Source organism: Mirounga leonina, unplaced genomic scaffold (assembly GCF_011800145.1).
Source record: "Mirounga leonina isolate KUSES-001 unplaced genomic scaffold, KU_Mleo_1.0 Mir_117, whole genome shotgun sequence".
Lineage (NCBI taxonomy): Eukaryota > Metazoa > Chordata > Mammalia > Carnivora > Phocidae > Mirounga > Mirounga leonina.
This window is the reverse complement of record NW_023270274.1, coordinates 1941390-1964374: the sequence shown is the minus strand read 5'-3', so window position 1 is coordinate 1964374 and position 22985 is coordinate 1941390. Positions and strand designations below refer to the sequence as shown.

The 22985-nt window shown below is 46.4% G+C and overlaps 1 protein-coding gene across 4 annotated transcripts in view; it reads right to left on the bottom strand.

Moving 5' to 3' along the window:
- Positions 1-20582, bottom strand: part of LOC118007283 (trafficking protein particle complex subunit 12-like) — an 88693-nt gene extending 68111 nt beyond the window's left edge. The window contains exons 1-3 of one of the 4 annotated variants that reach the window (XM_035000287.1): positions 20454-20582; positions 11007-12212; positions 1123-1239 (exon numbers count right to left, since the gene is read on the bottom strand). In XM_035000287.1, coding sequence (XP_034856178.1) covers positions 1123-1239; positions 11007-12206 — 1317 coding nt within the window. In that variant the 5' untranslated portion in view covers positions 12207-12212; positions 20454-20582. Of the gene's footprint in view, positions 1-1122; positions 1240-11006; positions 12213-19596; positions 19844-20453 lie in introns of those variants that run through there. The other 3 variants (XM_035000288.1, XM_035000285.1, XM_035000286.1) reach the window with 3 other exon arrangements.
- Positions 20583-22985: the final 2403 nt, after the last annotated feature.

The window sequence follows — 22985 nt, the reverse complement described above, 5'->3', positions numbered from 1 at the left end:
AGCATTTGATTTAAATTTACTAAAAAATTAAACTTTAATTGCTTTATTAAAACTTTTTTAAAAAGATTTTATTTGTTTGACAGAGAGAGAAATAGCAGATAGTGAAGCAGGAACACAAGCAGAGGGAGTGGGAGAAGGAAGAGGGAGAAGCAGACTCCCCGCTGAGCAGAGAGCCTGACTTGGGCCTCAATCCCAGGACCGTGGGATCATGACTTGAGCTGAAGGCAGATGCTTAATGATGGAGCCATACAGGCGCCCCTAATTGTTTTTTAAAAAAAGATCTATTTATTTTAGAGAGCTTGAGAAAGCACGGGGCAGAGCAGAGGGAGAGAAGCAGACTCCACGCTGAGCCTGGAGCCTGACACGGGGTTCGATCCCATGACCCTGAGATCATACCTGAGCTGAAATCAAGAGTTGACTGCTCAATCGATTGAGGCACCCGGGTGCCCCTAAATTTTAATTGCTTTATGTATAAAATATTTGCTAACCACCTAAACAAATGATTCTTATTACCTCTTTAAAGACACATACTTCTGTAAATATGATAAAAGGTACCAAGGATAAAGGCAATTGTGGGGGGCGTGCAGTTTCCTGGGCTTCAAAGACCACCAGAAACACCGACCTGTTCATGTTAACATGCCTTCAGTTCAGATAGTTTCCCATTAATATTTGGGACTGCATCTCTGCCTGCATAGTCATACGTACTCCTAGTAATGAACAAAGATTTTTGTGTGCATTTTTGTTGAACCCACCCATTCAATAATAAACCCTTTATACCAAGTAGAGAAAACAGAGTATTTCAAAAAGAACAACAACATAAAAATAAAAATTACTTATCTTTAGTTAATGTATTTGATGAAGCATGTTTAATCAAAGTATATTCTGCTTCAAGGAATGTAATCATAAAAAATAATGGCTTTCTAACTAATTGGCCTTACTATTAAAAGTATGTTAATATGACACTTTTTCTGCACAGGACTGGTATCTAATTCAACACAATTTTATTTACATGCAAGGGCTTTAGATAATACATTTGAAGTAATTAACTCTGAGGAAAATACTACAAGGAAAGTCGGGCCTTATAAGAACAACAGTATTGAAATCAAACACATCATTACTTACAATTAGCTGTTTCAACCCGACGAAAGTCTGCTCTACGGACTCGGCATTTAAGACCTGTCTCTTCGCTGCGGCTCTCTCACCCAGGAAGCGAAGCATCAGGTCTTTAACTGCATCCCCCTTGAAGGAATGTAAGAAAAATATGTCAAGACAATAAAATGTTAATTAAACTCAGCTAACCAGAAGCCATAACTAAACGAAATTCCTTTTTTCTCCATTGGTGTTTGGAGGTTAAAACGTGGTTACAGTACACTAAAACTTCAATCACCCAGATGCTTGAGCATCACCACCTTTAATAAAATGTGTATTTTAAAACTGCTCTCTTTATTTTAGAAGAAGGGGTAAATCACCACCACCTGGACCAGGCTTACATGAGAGGTACGCCGAGCCAGGAGTGGGGTTTGGGACCAAGGGCTAGATGGGGGCGGCAGTGCAGGCCCCAGCAATCCGCCAGGTTGCCTTTGTCTCTGGAAAAGCCTCTGGGACCTGGCACTGCCGTCCTTCAGCCCGGAGACAAGAGAAGAGCACCCTCCCGAGCAGATCCTCTGCCAGGGGCTCAGCCAGACCCTCCTTCGGGTGCTAGGCTCACTCCCAACCCGGGGGACAAGAGAAGAGCGCCCTCCCAAGCAGGTCCTCTGCCAGGGGCTCAGCCAAGCCCTCCTTCGGGTGCTAGGCTCACTCCCAGGCCAGGAGACAAGAGAAGAGCGCCCTCCCGAGCAGGTCCTCTGCCAGGGGCTCAGACAGGCCCTCCGCTCACAGGAGTTGTGCTGGGGGCCAGGAAAGCGCCCAAACGGCCTCTGCATGGGGAACTTGGGCCTCACAGACTGACTCCTTAGGTTCGACGCCCCTGCGGACAGGGCCCAAGGACGGAAAAGTGGAATCCGAAGCTCCTGAGGGAAGGCGGCTGGTGAGGATGTGGATGAAAGGGACCCGGGCGCACAGCTGCTGGGAAGAGAGGATGGAGCAGCCACCGTAGGACACGACGGACGTTCCTCAGAGAGTCAGAACCCCTGGGTCGTAGCCAGAGAGTTACGACCCCGCAGTGCCACTTCTGGGTATTTATCCGAAGGACATCAAGACACTAACTTGAAAAGATGTCTGCATCCCCATGTTCACAGTCAGTACTTGGGAACAAGCCACGTGTCCGTGGACGGATGAACGGATAAAGAAGACGCGGTGTCATGGAATAGGATCAGTTGCAGGATGAAATCTTGGCATTTGTTTCAACATGGATGGAACTTGAGGGCATTATGCTAAATGAAGTAAGTCAGAGAAAGACAAATCCCCTATGATCTCACTTCTATGTGGAATCTTAAAAAAATGAAAACCAAAAATCCAAACAAACTCAAAGATACAGGAACACACTGGTGATTGCCAGAGGCAGGGGTGGGAGTGGGGGATGGGCCAAATGGGAAAGGTGGTCAAAAGGTGCAAACTTTCAGTTATAAAAGAAACAAGTCCTAAAAAAAAAAAAAGAAAGAAGGAAGTAAGTCCTGGGGATGAATGAACTGCATGGCAACTAGTTAACAGTGCTGCGCTGTATATTGGGAAGTTGCTAAGAGAATATATCTTACAAGTTTTATCACGAGAAAAATAATTCTGTAATACGTAAGGTGAGGGATGTTAACAAGACCTATCGTGGTGACCATTTTGCAGTATCTGCAAATACTGAATCATGTTATACACCTGAACTTAATATAATGTGTATCACTTATGCCTACATAAAAAAATAAAAAAGAAGACGAACCAAACATAAGGGGAAGATGGAAGGGCGAGGGGCAGAGGACAAGGTGCTTTGGCCAGGCCAGGAGAGGAAGGATTATCAGTGGCTGGAATGGCCAGGGAGAAATGCCACCTTTTGGGTGCTGGGGAATAAGAATCCTCTCATCTAGGCGAGTAAAACCCTGGCTTCCAGCTGCAGGCCGCTGAGTGCTAGCCATACAGGGCCACGGGCACACAGCGACTGAGGACGGAGAGGAGAGCAGTGTGGACGTGTTCCCTGCAGACTCCACAGGCGCCCCCGCCCCTTCCTATTGTTTTCCTACCCTTGGCGTAAGCATGCAAGGTGAATCTTTCGTGGTTGCCCAGAACAGTGACACTTAAAAAGCACCAGCCTGTGGATGACGTGTGCAGGAGAGGCAGAAAAGATGCTGCAGGGGTCTGCGGCTGCCCTTCCACGGGTAAAGGGGGAGAGGCGGCTTTGGCAGGGGGGTTCCAGGTCACAAGTCTGGTTCTGGCCCTGGGCACTGAGCCCCGTGCTGCAAGAGGCCAAGCCACACCTCTCTAGCGAAAATCTAGAAGCAGCAGTTTTATGATTTTTTGCTTTCAGAATGTGAGGTGAAATGCTTCAAATGCTGGAGCCACAGAAGGGGCTAACTGGTCTAGGAGGGACAATTAAAGGGCAGAATAAGAAGAGCTCTGCCATATGGCTCCATAAAGCTCTGCAGGAATGCAACTCCTATTAGACAAGGGCTTGAACTGGGTGGGAGGAGCTGTGAGCCGGAAAAGGGCAAGATCACATCTCCATGCCGCAGAGGGAGGACCCATTTAATTCCTCCATCCCTGCAACATTCTGTTAATTAGACCACACTACAAACATCTTTTCCCTTAAAAATCTCTGTTGGTTAACATTTTCGTTAGCACAGGAAGTTCCTGAGACATGAGCATTCGTAGGACTAACAAACATCTCACCTATGAAAGCCCAGGGACGGGACAAAATGTCTTTCCATGAACCTACTCCTGCTGTGTCACTGAGCTGGAGGGGACTATGGCTCAGGGGTCATGGCACCTGACTGCACATCCTCCTGTGGTTGCGGGGGAGAGGGGAGCAAACTTGCCCTGCTGTGGGATTTTTCTCAGAGCTAAGCTGCTGCCCCTGGGATGGAACCCGCCTGGAACCCTTGGACACCTCCAAATCAGCAAACTCTTCAGGGAGGGACTGGTGCATCCAAGGCCAAGCAGGAAACGTGGGGAGATAGCATGGGAACGAGCCAGGACTCAGCCAGGCAACAGGGAGGATGCCTGTTGTTCCCCCCACCCTCACCACCCCTGTCAGAGGTGTTTATGCAAGAACGAGTGGCTGATCTCAGCTCACAGATGGCCATGGGCTGCCACCCCTCCTTCAGTGTGGGGACAGTTCAGCAGTCCCTTCTCGATTTTAATGGACAAAGACAAAACAGAAACCAGAGCAGCTGATTCACAGCATGCAGGCTTTACTGTCTAGGAAACCTGAAGACACAGTGGTCATGGGGCAGTGGTCTGAAGAGACAGTGGGCCCTGCACCTGACCCAGCACACAGTGAGCTTTCTGCCATGGCTCCAGTGGAAAAGCTCTGGGAGCATGTGATCCTCTTGCTCGTGTTTACTCTCTCCCAGGGTAAGCAAAACCTCCTGAACAAACATCAAAGAAACAAAAATGAGGCAGAACCCCAAACTGGTGGAATGTAAAATGGTGCAGCCATCTGGAAGACAGTTTGGACATTCCTCAAAACGTGAACCCCAGGGGCACGTTTGGGTGGCTCAGTTGGTTAAGTGTCTGACTCTTGGTTTCGGCTCAGGTTGTGATCTCAGGGTCCTGGGATCGAGCCCCGCATCGGGCTCCATGCTCACTGGGGAATCTGCCTGAGATTCTCTCCCTCTGCCCCTCGCCTGTGCACGCATGTGTGCACACATGCTCTCTCTAATAAATACATTAATCTTAAAAAAATAAACCCCGGAGTTGCTATGTAACCCGGCAGTTCCACTCCGAAATACGTACGCAAGAGAAATGGAAATGTGACCACACAAAAACTTGTTCATGAATGTTCATAAGCAGCATCATTCACAACAGCCAAAAAGTGGATTCACAACAGCCAAAAAACGGAAACAAATGAAATGTCCATCTAGGGATGAATGGATAAAATGTGGAATATTCATAAACTGGAATATTATTTGACAATAAAAAGTAATGTAGGGATGATACATGTTACAAAATGGATGGCTCTTGAAAACATTATCCTAAGTAACAGAAGCCAGTCACGCAAGACCACATATTGTATGACTGCATTTGTATGAAATGTCTAGAACAGGAGAATCCACAGAGACAGAGAGATCAGTGCTTGCCTGGAGCTGGGGGAGGGGGCGGGGGTTTGGCTTCTTTTGGGGAGATAAAAATGTTCTAAAAATTGACTGTGGTGATGGTTGCACAATTCTGTCAAAATGCTAAAAACCAGGGGCGCCTGGGTGGCTCAGTTGCTGAGCGTCTGCCTTCGGCTCAGGTCATGATCCCAGGGTCCTGGGATCAAGCCCCGCGTCGGGCTCCCTGCTCGGCGGGAAGCCTGCTTCTCCCTCTCCCGCTCCCCCTGCTTGTGTTCTCTCTCTCGCTGTGTCTCTCTCTGTCAAACAAATAAATAAAATCTTTTAAAAAAATGCTAAAAACCAGTGAATTGTAAGTTGAATGTGTGAACTGTATCACATGTGAACTCTATTTCCCTTAAGCTGTAAAAACAAAACCAAATCTAACCCTTTTTTTCTTGTGAGGCCCCAAACAAATCAGAATTTGAGAAAATGTCTCAACAAGGAAAACGGTGGGAGGCTATCACAGAATGGCCTGAACTGGCCTCCCCACGTCTTCCTGGGCTCACTCTCATGCTTCAACTCAGTTCAGCAAACTTAGCTCAGGAACCGTCCGCGAGTGTGGTGAGCAAAAGCAGCAGGGACTTCTTACGAGTAACCGGGACTGGACTGTTCTCCAGTGAGGAAAGGGATGAAGACACGGAAGAGGGCTGGGATCTGAGAGAGTGAGAAAGGTGACTCGAGTTCCCGAATTCAAAGGCACATTCAGAGCACAGTGTGAAGAGGAGTCCCAAGCAGGGTGTGGCGACCTTGCGGAGGTGAGGAGACAAAGTTGGGAATCCGAGAGGCTGAGGTGGCTGCAACTGGAAAGAAGGAGCACTGAAAACGAGGGACCTCCGCACAGAAGCCTGAGTCCATGGCTGGACACCAAGCAGCCCATGCACACGGTGATGCTCTAGAAGGCTGGGTGAAACGGCAAGGGAGCTGAGCAATTCTCAGAGGTCACACAGGCTGAAAGATGCCAAGTTTATGCCAACTGTGTGGAGCACTCTTGTTGAACACCGAGGCTTTCGACAGATGTCAGAAAGGTCACCCACGAGGAAAAGCTACTCTAAACTCACCCTAAGAAGCTTAAAAACAAACCTGAAAAAGATCAAGTGAATCTGCATATAACATACCTGCCGACCAGAATGAAGCGCAAGTCTTTTTGAAGACAACACAATACAGACTTCCAAACACATGAAACCCACAATGTCCATCCTCTAACCAAAAATGATGAGACATGGGACAAAGCCAGCACATGTGACCCACAACCAAGAGAAGAGATAAATACAAACAGATCCAGAGATTACGGAGATGATAGACTACCCGGAGAAGAATCTTCAGACAGCTGTTATAAATGCCCGTGAGGATCTGAAGCAAAACTTCAACACACTGAATAAAGAAAAAGATAAAAAAGCAGCAAATGCAAATTCTGGAGACAAAAAATATGAAAAATTCACCAAAAAGCATCAGCTGCAAACTAAAAAGCACAGAAGGAAAGACTACGGACTTCAGGACATGACTGCAGTTATTTCAAAGGGAAGCAAAAAGAGAAATAAAACTGAATAACAAACACAGATCCTTCGTGGCCTCTAGCAAAATCGAGTAATGTGTGGAATTGAGTCCCAGAAGTAGAGAGGAGGGAGGGAAAACTGAAAAACTATTTGAAGAGGTAAGGACTAGAATATTCCCAACTGGGAAAACACATCCCAGTAAGGTCAACATATCCCAAGCAAGATAAACAGAAAAGAAAACCATGTGAATGCATATCAGGATCAAACAGCTGAAAACCAGTGATAAAATCTTAAAAGTAACCAGAGGAAAACATGTACATTAGGTACAGAAGAGTGAAGATAAAATTATAGGACGCCTGGGTGGCTCAGTCACTTTAGTGTCTGCCTTTGGCTCAGGTCATGATCTCAGGGTCCTGGGATCAAGTCCCTCATCGGGCTCCCTGCTAAGCGGGGAGTCTGCTTCTCCCTCTCCTTCGCCCTCTCCTCCCTGCTTGTGCTCACTCTCTCTCAAATAAATAAGATCTTAAAAATTATTATAAACTTCACATCCAGAACACGATGGAAGAGCATCTTTAAAATGTTGAATGGAAAAAAACCCCACCTGTCAACCTGGAATTTTATATTGTAAACATATTGCATATCCAGAAAAAAATAACCTTTAAAAATGGAGATGACATAAATGATTTCTGCAGACTAATGAAAGCTGAGAACATGTGTAGCTGGTGAAGCTGCAGGAACAGGTGGGTCCTTGGCTTCCTGTAGGCTCCTGACCTGGGGTTTCCACACAGACCGTGTGGGCTTCCCTGAGGGGATTCCGGAGAAATCCAAGTTGCAGGAAGGGTGAGAGGGAAGGCAAGAACGGGGAAAGAGAATGGGAAAGGGGTGGTGGAAGGCTCCAGTCTCCAAGTGTGTGTGCCAGGTTTCTCGTGCCGCCAGCATAGGCTGGGGAATTCCGATGCCTGGAAGAGGGGCCCAAACCCATCACCTTTACCTTCACCGCCCTGTTACCCTCACCACTGAAATTCTGCTGCTTCTATTTATTCCTCTTTTCCCTTCCTCTCTCTTTAGTGAACAAGCACCACACAAACAATTCTCCACTTTCATTCCTTACCGGTTCTAAAAAGTTCTGAATTACCATTTCCCCACAAACTTTCCATTTACTCCTTTGAGGACAGAGGGCACGTACAACCATAACGAGCTGAAAATGTCTGTGTCCTTCTGATGCCCCACCGGAGTGGAAGGAGGTGTTACACGTTCACCTTTCAGCTTCTAACTTAGCTAAGACTGCCACTGACGTCATTTCATAGAGAAATTAAAATCTTTCAAGTTTTATCCTCCAGGAAGGTAATTTTTAATGAGGCGAGCAATTTGGAAGAAAATCGTTAAGTGTTTTAGAAAGCTGGTTGAGAATGAACAACTCTGTCGTAGTAACAGTGACAAAGGGGGAGCTTATTAATAAGTAAATCCAAGAAATGGTTTCAAAAGCTTGGTGTGCCCAGAAAATTAATAGAGAAACCAATCTGAAGTCTCCTGGCGAATGAACACAGCATGTCGGTTCAAGGTTAACCGTACATTTTCTTTTCTGTCTTGGGAATGATAACGTACAGGTGAAGGGACACATGTGGGCGCACATGCAGCACACCTGTCATGTGGGAGAGTCAAAGGTATTCTGGGAACTATTCTTGGTTCAAATTTCACCCTACCACAAGGTTCCCAAAACCACCACCGTGGACTGCAAGAGGTACTGAAGACATGGCCGGAGGACTTAAAGGAAATGAGAAGAAGGCAGGCTGTGCCTGGTCAGCTCCCTGCACTCTGCCCAGGCAGTGGGAGCTCCCCAACCCTTGCTGACTTGTGCAGTGTCCTGACTTTCTCACGGGCAGCTGCGTGGAACTGGGGAGGTAAATCACGGAAGCTTTAGAGTTAGGGAGGACCTATGACAGGGCCTCTGTATCTGATTCAATCTAGGGGAAACCAGCACTGAACTTCAGGGCTTGCGCTTCCTGACTCAAGGAGGACTGACATTTTGGGTAGCACAGTGTTTCTGGTCTGGCACTAACCAGCCCACTGGCTATTCAGCATGCTTGGCCCCATCCATGAATGTCATGTGCTCTCCCTAGACCTCTGGCAACCAGAGTGAAGCACCTCTACACATCTCCAAACGTACCCTAGAACCCCCGGGCGAAGTCATTTCCATGGCAACCTTCAATTTTCCCCTGAATTACAATGGGGGGGAAGCAAACTGCAAACAACAGATAGTGTGGCAAGGAAGTGCTAAAAGGCCAGTCCCACGGAGGCTGCAGGAACATGGTGGCCGAGCACAGAGTCCCCCAGAAGCAGGGAGGGAAGAAACATGGAACAGTAAAGCCTTCCCCTCCTCCCCCTCTGCGGGTAGAGTGGATGTAGACAGGGCTAGGGAAGGGTGGGGAAGGAAATCTGTGAATACATAAACCAAATCCTGCATGTCCAAGTACCCCCTGAACTCAGAGTCCATACCCAGAATTCATTAAAAAGATGCCGCAAAAGTAAGTTTATGTTCAGTGTATTCTGCTTGAGAGAGTAGAGAAGGAAGCTGCTCACAATGCCTGGTAAACAGTACACGCACAATAAATGTGCGTTTGGTACCTGAATATGCTGTCAACACTGCCATGCGAAGTGTCAGAACATATGGGCTCGCATTTCTAGGTCCCCAGTGTGGCCCTTCTCCCAGGGCTCAGTTTACCATGCCACGACAACACACGTCCCACGCACTGGGCCTTCCGACTAGCCATGCATGTGCAGGAGCGGGCACATGCTTCCCAAAAAGGCTGCTGGAGACAGGAGGGCAGACACGCGCAGGACACAAGGCCAGCCATGGGGGCTGGACCGATGTCCCCCATGCCCGGGGCTGGGCAGCAACCTGGGCAATCACCTGCCACTGGCATCCGATGCGCTCACTCTCTAGGTACGTGTTACACGTATTTATAAACATTCTCACCATACTATGCATGCCACATGCCGTCTTGTATCCAGTTTTTCAAATTTAACAATAAAATATGGACCTCGTTAAAAATCCTGCTATATCATCATTTTTTAACATTTGTATTTAATTTTTTAAAAAAGATTTTATTTATTTATTTGAGAGAGACAGCACGAGAGAGCGTGCACGAGCGTGGGGTGGGGAGGGGCAGAGGGAGAGGGAGAAGCAGATTGCCCGCCGAACAGGAAGCCCGGGAGCCTGATACGGGGTTCGATCCCAGGACCTTGAGATCATGACCCGAGCCAAAGGCAGACGCTTCACTGACTGAGCCACCCAGGCGTCCCTGTATCATCATTTTTAATACCTACGTTAATATTCCATTTTACAGATGACTCAAATGTATTCAACCAGCCTCTTGATAATGGGCTTTTGGATCGTTTCAGATGCTTTGCAATAATAAACCACACTGTGATGGGCATCCCAAAAGCTGGGTATTTGTATACCAGTGACATTATTTCCTTATAAAAAAATTCCTAAGACTGGGATTTCTGGACCAAATAATATGCACATTTGGATGCTGATTTAAAAACTTTACTTAAAAATGTTTGTACTGACTTATGGTCCCATCAGGGCTGCCTGAGTCAGGCCATTTTCCCACACTCTAGCAAACATGGAATAATCATAAACGAAATGCCCAATTAGATAACAGAAAATGGAGATAACCTTATCATCTTTGATTGCTAGACTGAACTTTTCTATGTCACTATTTATTATATCGAACATTGAAATATTTTTGTGATTTGTTACTTTGTGGGGCCATCCACATTTTTCTTAATGAGTCTATAAAACTCTTTCTACATCAAGCATGTTATATGCTAAACAAATATACTCCCCAGATTTTAAAAAAACGGAATGGGGGACTTATCATTTGCTGAAGCTTAAATGTCACAAATAACCTGAGCACCTGAAGTTCACAGCTACGTCAGAGAATTATGATGTAACTATCTACTTTGCTGGCATTTACTTCTAAGACGTTGACTAGTGCCTTAAATACATTAGGGAAATCAACAAAGTTCCAAATTATGTAGTGATGTAACACAGACTCTCCAAAAGAGTATTTTAGGAATTGCTAAAAAATGGGGACTTTTCAATCCCTGAAAGGTATTTATGTGTGTGTATGTGCGCGCACACGCACACACACACATCCATATGGGGGGGGGGTGAGGGAGAGAGGGAAAGCAGAAAGAGATGAGAAGGAACTTGAAGTGGCCGCTGAGGAATCCGGCCACGAATGCCCCCCTGAAGATGTCCTGCACCCACCTGGATGTTGTCAAACTTGAGGCCTGGCATGGTGAGGCTCTCCTTGTCTACGAACACTGTGCTGTACTGTTGGGTGGCTACTGAAATCAGGACGTCCCTGGTCCCCTCCCCGGGGAGCCAGGCATCACTTCTGCGATCCATCTCGCTCATGCTCAGGGCCGTGGCAAAGGGGTCCTCGCTCCCCGCAAACACAGCCTGGATCTGTGAAAACGGTTTTGGAGACTGAGAGATTTCTGTAGAAGCTGGGGAAACACCTGCTTTTGACTTTTCGATCCCTGGAGAGTGAGAAGGCTCAGCGGCACCTGGGGATCTTTCTCCCCCTGGAGTGGAGAGCGAAGACAGTTTTTCTGGAGCTGAAGAACCTGCATGGGGGTTACTGACGGAGATGAAAGTGGAAGTCGTGAACGAATCAAAGAAGTCTGAGGCCAAGGAATTAGTGTTGGCAGGATCACCAAAAAATTTACTCAGGCTGGGGCTTGGCTGCACAGCCTGGGGAGGGGTCTTGGCCACCGTTTCGCTCGCACCACTGAAGCTTGGAGACTTCACCATCTGGGGCTCGTAGCCATCCCGCAGGAGCAGGGGCGGCTGGGAGCGGGCGGGAAGTGGCTGGCTGAAGATGGTGCACACCGGGACGGGCTCCTCAGTGGGAGGGGACGGTCTCGGAGGTGGGGTGCACCCCAGCCCTTCCGGGTGAGTGCTCCCGTCCCCTGGGCCAGGGTCCTTTGCACCCTCCTCTCCCAAGGCGGGCACACCTTTGACTTGGTTGTGGTCTGGGTCCGGGGTCGTGTCAGAGATGTCTTTAGACACATCCTCTCCGTCACTTTCACTGTCCTTGCTCAGGGTGTCCACTGCTCCTTCGTCCCCGAGACTTTCCAGTGTGGGACCAGCACTGCCTTCTGCAGGCTCCACAACATCCTGCAAACAGCCAAGGTCACCTGAGTCATCTTCACTATTATTAGGAGAGTCAGAAATGAGGACGCTCTCCATCAGGTGCTCATTAAGCTTATCTACGAAATTATTAGAATCTTCTGATATAGTCTCATTCTCTTCAGACCCAAACTCGTCTCCACCGAGGTCAATGGTTTCCTCGTGATAAAGCAGCTGCCCCTGCTCTCCCTGCGGAGTGGTGCTCCCGGTTTGCCCCTCGGCCGGACTCGAGTCCTCAGTCACGCTCTGCTTGGTGCCGTTAGCATTCTCCATGGCCCCCTGAAGCAAAGACAGATATGAACCAACCTCATCAGCTTTCTATCTCAGTTACTGTTGAGCTGATTTTATCTTCCTGTTAAAACTGTTTTTTAAACTTAAAAACAAATGGTGGATACATGTCATTACACATTTGCCCAAACTCATGGAATGCACAACACCAAGAGTGAACGCTAATGCGGACTATGGACTTTGTGTGATGACGTGTCAACGCAGGTTCACTGACTGTAACAAATGTACCGCTTGGTGAGGGAGGTGGAGGGTATATGGGAAATCTCTGAACCTTCTGCTCACAAGTTTGCAGTGAACCTACCACAACTGCTCCAAAAAATAAAGCCTATTAAAAAATGTTTATCAGTTATATATTCACATGGTTCAAAATTCGAAAGACTCCATTTCTCCAGCCATCTATCAATTGATTGATCATGGTAACAGACACATAATGTAACCACCTTGATCATTTACCATCTTAACCATTTTTGACTTCAAAATTAAGGGGTATTCAGTGCATTCATATCATTGTGCAACCATCACCACCACCAATCTCCAGAACTCTTCTCATTTTGCAAAACTGAAACATTGTACCCATTAAACAATGACTCCCCAGCACTCCCTGCCCCCCAATGCCAGCCCCTGATAATGGCCTTCTACTTTATGACCCCATGAATGTGACTTCTGTAGGTACTTCACATAAGTGGGACACCACAGTATTTGCCCTTTTGTGACTGGCTTATTTCACTTAGCTTAATGCCCTCAAGGTTCACACATGTTGTAGTATGTCAGAATTTCCTTATTTTTTCAGGCTGACTAATATTCCATTGTATCTTCATACCACATTTTGCTTCCACCTTCATCCACGATGAACACCTGGCTTGCTTCCACGCTTCGGCCACTGACTGCTGCCATGAACACGCATGCACAAATATCTCTTTGAGTCCTTGCTTTTAATTCCTTTGGGTATATGCCCAGAAGTAGGATTGCTGAATCATATGACAATTCTATTTTTAATTATTTGAGCAACCAACAAACTGTTTTCCAAAGTAGTTGCACCATTTTACATTTCCTGCAAAAATACACAAGGATTTCAATTTCTCCACATTCTTGATGATACTTGTTATTTCCTGTTCTGATAGTAGCCTTCCTAAAGGGGGTGAGGTCTCCAGCCTTTTAAACCCTACTTGTTCTTAGCGGGCAGAGTAGGCGAGAAGCCAAGAAAACACAAAGGCCCTATTGCCTGGCCCCTGCCTATCAGCCTAGCCAACAATCTTAATTCAATTTTTGTGGATTTATACTGTTAGGGATGATGGCTGTGTCTCCTTGGGTTGCATTTCCAGAGAAAGTCATATTATTGTAGTGTGCACCTATGTGGGTCCACGTGTCAGGTTTTGGTTATAGAAGTTTGGGAAACTTGAATGGATTGTGCCTGTGACATTTTCCCATGAGAAGTGCTACAGTGGGTTTGGGGCAGTGTGCAGTAAGTCGGTAATAATAAAGAATGAGATTTTGAAAGCAAACTAAAACAACAACAACAACAAAAACTTCTACTTATGACCCAGTTGTAGACCCCCTCTTCCATGAAGCCAAGACACTCCAACCTGTAACAATCTCCCCATTCTCCCTGGGACGCTGTCTGCCTGAATCGAGCATGAGAAAGAAAAACTGTACCAAGACAGGCACCCTCATTGAGGCAGGCTGACCACTGGACCTAATGACAGTGAACCAGACAGATTACTGGTGCGAATTCTGTCCTCGGTACTGTTCTAAGGGTTGTATGTGTATGTTCTTACTTGATCCTCAGAACCACCCTGTGATACAACCACTATCATTTTCTTCGTCTTGCAGATGAGGAAGCTGATGCTCAGGGAGGTCAAGCTCGCTCAAAGCCGTGCCGCTAGTAAGCGGAGAAACCAGGGCCGGTTAAAGCTGAAACGCTGGGTTGACACTGGATAGTAGAGGCCACAGAATGAAACAAGGAGTTTGAACTCTAAAGAAAATGTGCTCCTTTTCTTGAAAAACTTTTTTAGCAAAAGTTACTGTATATAGTTCTATTCTTATAGTGAACAAAGTCCAATTAAGATGAGGGTTTTTCTAGAAAAAAAAAAATGCCTGCTTGACCTTTAAAATCTATACTTAGATGATCTCTAGATAAGAGTACTTCTTTGGCAACACTTCCACAGTATTCCAAATTAGCCATCCTTCCTTTTTACAGCCTGGTCACCCTGAGCTCTAAAAACAAGATTAAAGTAGATAACCAAAGGTAAACACTTTGGAGAAGTTTCTTGTCCAGCATAGTCAGTTACTAATTCCCCATTTGTTACATATTCATCTGATTAGCTATAAAGGAGTAAAAAATGAAATGAAAAAGGAACAAAAGCCTTTTTCTGGTACCGTTTCATAGCAAGGCAGAGGAGAGGCTGCCTGGAGAGCATCAAAAATGGACATGCCGTCACATGCGGGGCTGTCCCCTGGGTCCTCTCTGTGCAGCAGAGGCTGGGCAGGAAGACCATGGGAACAGCAAGCACGACTTCCTTTCACCTGGACAGCAGCTGAATGCAACACCATCAATGCCCTAATGCACAGAAGGGGACGTTGAGAATCAGAGCAGTGATGGGACTCAGCAACATCACTGGTAGTGGGGCACCCAGCTGGCTCAGTCGGTAGAGCCCATGACTCTTGATCTTGGGGTTGTGAGTTTGAGCCCCACATTGGGTGTAGACAGAGATTACTTAAAAATAAAATCTCTAAAAGAAAATAATAAAATCATTGGTAGGGGCGCTTGGGTGGCTCAGTCTGACTTCCCACACTGCCAGGAATGGAGTTTGGTCCTTCCTGACTAACCCTCATGAGGACTGAAGTATCCCAGCCCCTAGCACAGTGCTTGCCTACCTGGGAGATGCCAGTAACTATAGCTGGGTTAACTTGGTTCTGAGCCCCTCGCAGAATAAAAACAGTTCAGATTTTAATTCCAGAAATCCCAATACTACACTAATGGTTAATTGTAGAATAATGTAGGCTATAAGAAAAGGTCTGATACAATTGCAGGAAAAGGTAAAAATATCAGAACTGGCAAAAGCACAGTGTTTTCTTTATATACAGGGAAGGGTGGAGAAAGTTCTACTCTTAAAATAAGCAGGATTAACTGCCAGTCAAGGTTAATTTGTATGTATTAGATACAGAGACAGACTAAAATGGGGGCATCATAGGAAAGACTGTCCAGATAACACTGAGCTACTTCCCACAATTCACTGGAATAAGAGAAAGCTAATCACTATACAAGACCCACTCATGATGTGGACTGGATACTTACAGCAAGAAACAACTGCTTCACCAGTAATTAAAGAAACAGAGATTGAAACTATGATTTTTTAGGAAAAAAACTATGACATAGACAGATTTTTAGAAATGACAGCTCCTAGAGAGCTTTGGGGAAGCTTATTTATTGAGAATAGAAATGTAACTTTTCTGCAGAGCAGGTAGGCAAAGGATAAAACTCTGACACAGCAATTGTGTTTACCAATTTATCTAAAATGTTTTTAAAGTAACAATCTTCTGAAAGGAAAAAAGCAAGGTAAACATCAACATTCTTGCAAATCAATGCTTGTTTGTAACTATGTTTTCTCTTTAGAAACCTTGTTTCTAATCCAATCTAAATTAGAAAAATCAATGTTTCCTAGTGATAATGACTAAAAAGGTGCTGCCCAATCCAGAGTAAAAATTATATTGTCAATCCTAACTTCTTTGGGGGAAGGGCAGAGGGAAAGGGACAAGCAGGCTCTCCACTGAGCAAGGAGCCCGATGCGGGACTCGATCCTAGGACCCTGGGATCATGACCTAAGCTTAAGGCAGATGCTCAACCAACTGAGCCACCCTGACACCCCAATCTTAATTTCTGAATAGAAACTACATATTTATTAAAAACCACTGCCAAAGGGCTGTTTTGAAACATCCTGCAACTCACAGCATATTACTGTGTCTTAGATCCCAGGGTAACTCGGTAATCCCATGTTGTAGGGAGTGACACAGAGAGAAAGCTAGGTAGCTAACACACATACATGAGGCAAATAGAAAAATGGCACAGGGGTGACGGAGATATTCTGGACAGAAAGAGATAGCTCAGGTACAAACTTTCTTCTCTCAGTAGGAGAACTTAGAGGTTCTTTTCTTATAACTTTCCCCCTTCTCTCCTAAAGGTGCATTTCTGTAAAAAACTTTTAACAAATTTTGAGTGGATACAAACAATATTTATAACATACGGTTGAGACACTCTAATATTTACTTCCCTCCCCTTTAGTGGTATATTCTGAAATTTGCCATACCCTTATTTTTCTTTAATCTTCCACATGCTTACTTCCTTAACACGTTACTTAGAATTTTCAGTTTTTGACCTAATTTCCCCTCTCTATGCTTAACCTTGAGATTCAACTTTATTAGTAGTGTGAGGCTGGGATTCATTCATCTTTGCTGTTGAGAGTGCCCTGTTGTGTGATGGTGTCACAACATATGATCTATTCTTTTTTTTTTTTAAAGATTTTATTTATTTGACAGATAGATAGAGAAAGAGCACAAGCAGGCAAAGAGGTAGGCAAAGGGAGAGAGAGAAGCAGGCTCTCCACTGAGCGGGGAGCCCTACATGGGGCTCAATCCCAGGACCTTGGGATCACGACCTGAGCCGAAGGCAGCCGCTTAACCGACTGAGTCACCCAGGCGCCTCAACATATGATCTGTTCTATCACCGATGAGCATCTGAGGTATTTTTAGGTTTTTGATAGTACAGACAGTGCCATTATGAATATTCTCATACATGTCTCCTGGTGTTCATGTGCAAACTTCTTCAAGATGTTATCAAACGTTATGTGTATGTTGGTTCATAGAGAATATATCTCATCTTTGCTAGATAATGTCAAATTGCCTTCCTAAGTGTTTGTACCAATTTACACACACAGTGGCAGTGTGAAAGTATTCTTGTTCACCACATTTACCTACACTTGGTACGGTCAGGCTTCTTAATTAATATCAAGAATATATAAAAAATTCTTATAACTCAATAGGACAATAAATGACCCAACAGAAAAATAGGCCAAAGATCCAAACAAGCTGAAAGGGATACGCATTTCACAAGCATGAATCCTGTGACTCAATAGCCATCCATCTTGATTTTTCCAGGACGCTTCCATTCATACCCATGGTTATAGTAAAACTAAGTATATCTTTTCGCTCTCAAGAGCTCTGGTTAAGACAATAAATGGTTCTATGACCTATGTATCACAGAGGAACTCCTCACATGGTAGCATAAGCTATGACCATGAATGCTTATCAACAGCAACTCCAAACAAAATACCTGCCTCCTTCCAAAGATTAAAAAAAAAAAAAAAATCTGGAAACAAGTACTGCCCGTAGACACAATAATAAATAAATAGCATATTAAAAATGGAACATTAAATGTTAAATGAATGAACCATGCTATGTCTAGTGCATCAATGTTTGAACCTCACAAATCTAATTTTGCACAAAGAATGAGTAGAAAAATAAGCGGCATAATTTTCTGTATAAGGTTCAAAAACACGTAAATTAAACAATATATTGTTTTAGGAATACAAGTGCAAAAGCAAGGTGATTATAATACTCAATTCTTTTGGGGAGGGGGCTGGAGGTAATGGCAAGTGAAGGTTTGATCAGGGAGGGACACATGGACAAGCCATTGGCAACTGTCCATTTCTATGCTGGTGGGCAGAAGACTGGGTCAGGTTTGCACTTGATCTTTGTCTTCCATGAATGTTATATGTGGTCTTTATATTTCATAATTAAAAAATGGAACAGCAGATGTATTTGTTTTTGATTTCTGTGTAATATAATTCATTATTTCTATTATTGGCTTAATAATTTTATTAAATCATAGACATGATTTTAGCTTATGTTAGCATTAAAATGCTAGCAAAGAAAGTGGACTTTTTGTTCAGGTGAGTGCTTTGCACGATGCCCTTAATTAATGCCTTACTTTTTTTTTTTTTTTTTTTTTTTAAGAGAGAGAGAGGGAGAGGGAGCACGTGCATGAGCAGGGTGGGGGGAGCAGAGGAAGAAGGAGAGAGAGAATCTCAAGCAGGCACCATGACCAGTGTGGAGCCCTATTCAGGGCTTGATCCTACAAACCTGAGATCATGACTTGAGCCGAAATCAAGAGATGGACTCCCAACCAACTGAGCCACTGAGACGCCCCTGGAGCCAGGATTTAAACTTCAGGAGTTGTGGTGGTGTCCAGGCTTTTAGCAACTAACGCTGCTGCTTCTCTCACTGTAAACTTCTTGAAACCAAAGATCGTTTATATTTTCTTAAAGATTTTTATTTACTTTTTTGAGAGAAGAAAGAGAGAGAACGGGGCGGGGGGAAGGGGCAGAGGGAGAGGGAGAAGCAGACTCCCTGCTGAGCAAGGAGCCTGATATGGGGCTCGATCCCAGGACCCCCGGATCATGACCTGAGCCAAAGGCAGATGCTTCACCGACTGAGCCACCCAGGCGCCCCACCTTACATTTTTTTTTTAAGTACTAACCTTTAAGTGATTATTTAAGAACTGAAGTTTCATTAAGAACAACTCACTAAGAACAATTAAAACTACAGTAGTTGAGGTTCCCTTTGTGGACATGATGCTGGAATTATGTCTTTTACCAGACTGGGATAATGTAAACCCTATTTCCATGAAAACATATGCCATGTAGTGGAAATCTAATTAGCATATACTTACAAAAGCCCCCGTGTAAAGAACAGACACTGCAGATCAAGTATTTACATGTGTTATCTTATTTAATCCTCAGGACCAACTTACAGAGTACCATTATGACCTCCATTATGCAGCAGAGAAAACCAGATGATTTGGCCAAAGGCATACTGTCAATATTTGATTTCGACCCAGATTTTTCTGCCTTTGCTCTTCCTGTAAGGCTGCTAGGACAGATCACCATCCAGAGTAGCAGAGGTGAGTCAGAAGGAGCACTGAACACAAGCTCTGAATAACTGCTGAGTCTTAGCTTCACTACTAAGCAATCTTTGAAAAATGACTTAATTTCTTAGTCTTGCTTTCCTCAGTCTGTAAACTGGGGTCATAAGGAATAAACAGTAACTGATGCACAGGGTACTTTTAGACTGTAATGAGCTACATACACATTAGCACAGTAAACTATAATTTTAATAAAGAAGTACAGTGCTAACATGCTGTTGGAAATCACAGACTGGGAGGACGAGTGAAAGACACTGCCACTAAATTGCCCTAATTGCATTCCCCTCCCCCTCTCCCCTCCCACCACAGCGGGCCAGGCTCAGGGGCTGTCACTCGGTACCATCCTGAATTCATGAAAAGAAGCCAGGGAGAGAGTATTTGGATGCAAAGACACCCTACCTTCCAGCAGCCACGAGAAGGGGGAAACTACAGTCCAAGTTCCGCCTAGTTAGACTTTCCTGGTCAAGTGGGAGGAACACACACGCATTTCAGGACGTATCTTTGAGGCCTGCGCTTCTTTTAAAATAAATGTTTTCTGGGGCGCCTGGGTGGCTCGGTCGTTAAGCGTCTGCCTTCGGCTCAGGTCATGATCCCGGGTCCTGCGATCAAGCCCCGCATCGGGCTCCCTGCTCAGCGCGAAGCCTGCTTCTCCCTCTCCCTCTGTCTGCTTGTGTTCCCTCTCTCGCTGTGTCTCTGTCAAATAAATAAAATCCTAAAATAAAATAAAATAAAATAAAATGTGTTCAGTCTTCGCGGTATACGCACTCTACCGATCAGTTCCGACCCGAATGTGGCTCTGGAAGGGATCAGGACGTGGAACAATAGCGGCGTCTACACTTTCGCACAAACCGCCGCTTTTACCCTCCCAGTACCGAGGGTCTGGTCGGGCAGGTGCCGCCCGTCTACAGAAGAGCCAACTGACAGGAAGAGAGATCAGGGCGCTTGCTCAGGCCAAGCTGCTCACTGAGCGCCACAGCTGGGACCTGGAGGAGACCTCCCGGACGAGACGTCACGAGCAGCCCCCCGCGGAGGAGCCCCACAAGGCGGGGGCCGGGCCGGGAGACCCCGGAAGGGAGCTCCGGCAGCAGACACCGGTGAAGAGACCCTCCCTCCCCGGGAGGGGCGGCCCGGCGACAAGCCACCGAGGGGGTGCACCTCCCGCGGACAAGCCTCCCGCGCGGCTGGGGTCAGGGCCGGCGGGGCTGCGGCTACGGACCACCTGACCCCCTCCCCACATTCCAGGCCCCGAGTCTCACCTGCCCCCTGCCCCTGGGTTGGGGAGGCGGTCACCCGCTGCCGCGACCAGAGCGCGGGGAGAAAGGGGACGGAGACCGGAAGGAGGGACTGGAGCCGGCGCCTCCTCCGGCTTTTGCGCCTGCGCGCGCTCTCCGTCCGTGCTGCTTTCGCGCAGGCCTCCGGCTTTTGCGCCTGCGCGCGCCCTCCGTCCGTGCGGCTTTCGCGCAGGCCTCGTGCAGGGAGGGCCTCCCAGCCACTTCCGGTTCGTGCTGCGGTGGGCGGGGCCTGCTCACCCAGGTGCTGTGGTGGGCGGGGAATGGAGACTGCTTTCTCAGGCAATCGGAGACGGTGAACGGGGCGCTCCAGTCTGCGCCTCTGCCTCCTTGATCTTTTGTACTGGAATCCCTGAGGGCTCTTTATTCGTTTGAGGGATAGCTGTTGAATATTAACTGTGCCTGGCAGGGCACTGGGCATTAGGATACAACAGAGAAAAACCATTTCTGTCTTCATAAGTGATTACATTTTTTTATTTTTTTAAAAGATTTATTTGACAGAGAGAGAGACCCAGCGAGAGAGGGAACACAAGCAGGCAAGCAGGGGGAGTGGGAGAGGGAGAAGCAGACTCCCTGCTGATCAGGGAGCCTGATGTGGGGCTCGATCCCAGGACCCCGGGATCATGACCTGAGCTGAAGGCAGACGCTTAACGACTGAGCCACCCAGGCGCCCCATATATATATATATTTGACAATATAGTATATATTCAATGTGTACAATGTAATGTCTTGACACCTGTATACATCGTGAAATGAGTACCACAATTGATCAAATTAACACATCCATCATCCCAATCTGTTACCTTTTTTTGTGGGTGTGTGATGAAAACCCTTGAGATCTACTCTCAAAAGTTTCAAGTATAGGGTAACTTACTAACTGTAGTCATCTTTCTGTACATCAAGTCTCCAGAACTCATTTGCATTATAATTGAAAAGCTGTATCCTTTGATTACTCTCTCCTTTCCCCTTACCCCTCAGCCTCTGGTAAGCACAACTCTATTTCTACAATGAGTTCAAAGTTTGTTTTTTTTTTTTTCGTATTTCCCATGTAGGTGTACTCATGCAATATTTGTCTTTCTGTGTTTGGCTTATTTCACTTAACAGAATGTCCTCAGATTCATTCGTTTAGCAAATGACAGGATTTCCTTCTTAAGGCTAAATAACATTCCATTGTGTGTGTGTGGGGGGGCACCCATGTGTGCCACATTTTGTTTATCCATTCATCTGTCTATGGACACTTAGGTTGTTTCCATGTCTTGGTTGCTGTGAATAGGCTGCAATGAACACGAGTGTGCAGATGTCTCTTTGACATGGTGATTTTATTTCCTCTGACTCCCGGAAGTGGGATTGCTGGAACATATGGTACTTCCGTTTTTAACTTTTTGAGGAAGCTCCATACTGTTTTCCACAGTGGCTGCACCAGTTTACATGCCCACCAACAGCGTATAAGGGTTCCCTTTTCTCCACTTCCTGCCAACACTTGCTGTCTTTTGACTTTTTGATACCGGCAATCCTTACAGGTGTGAGGTGGTATCTCATTGTAGTTTTTATTTGCATTTCCCTGTTGATCAGAGATGTTGGGCATCTTTTCATATACCTGTTCCAGGACTTGCCATTTGTCATGAAGATGGATTAAGGGTTGAGAGAAAAAAATAATCACACAGTTGGAGCGGTGTGTGGTCTTGGAAAGCAGAGGAACCCAGCTTAGTGAAGGGGGTTCTGCTATGGCATTTTGGGATTCCATGCAGTTTCCTTTCTGTCTGTTAAGGACATGGTCAAGGCCAGCACAGTCAGGGGGAACTAAGTAGTGTCCTCCACCGTCACCCTTGGACATCTCCAGGGAACCCAGGCTCTTCCCAGCAGGTTCCCATTCAGAGTCAAATGCTGGTCAGATGCTGCCAGAGGTGTGGCGCCAGGCATCACCCCCTGGCGCAGCACTGGTATTCCTCCCCCCCGCCCCCCATAGTGTTGGCTGCCTGCCGCCTGGATGAGCGTGGCCCCTGACCTTAGTGAGTCCACAGACCAGGCACACATCCTAGCTCCCCACCTCATTACCTCGGTGCGCTGAACTGTTAGTCAATTTTGCAGCCTCTCATCTCTTAAGATGGAAGCATGCTACCTCAGGCGCGGGGTTAGCGCGAAGAACTTCAAGACAGCGCCTGCAAAGCGTTTGTCCCCGCGCCCCGCTAAGCACTAACCATAACAAACCACAGGTCACAGATCCAGGTGAGTGATTCTCCCTGCGATAACGGAGCAGGGAGGGCTCCAGGCAGGTGACATCGGAGTGACGCCCGCCACCCGCCTCCCCAGTCCATGCCCCACCGCCCAGCCCCTCCTCCACCCCTGCAGACTTGGCTCCGGGCCAGGCTCCCCGGCTCGGGTCCTCCTCCTGCGGCCAGTACGGGTGAGAACCCGTATGGAGTCAGGTGAGCATGCGCACGAGCCCGGCGCCGCATCCATTGGCAGCCGGCGAGGAGCGTTTTGATGACGCATCAGGAA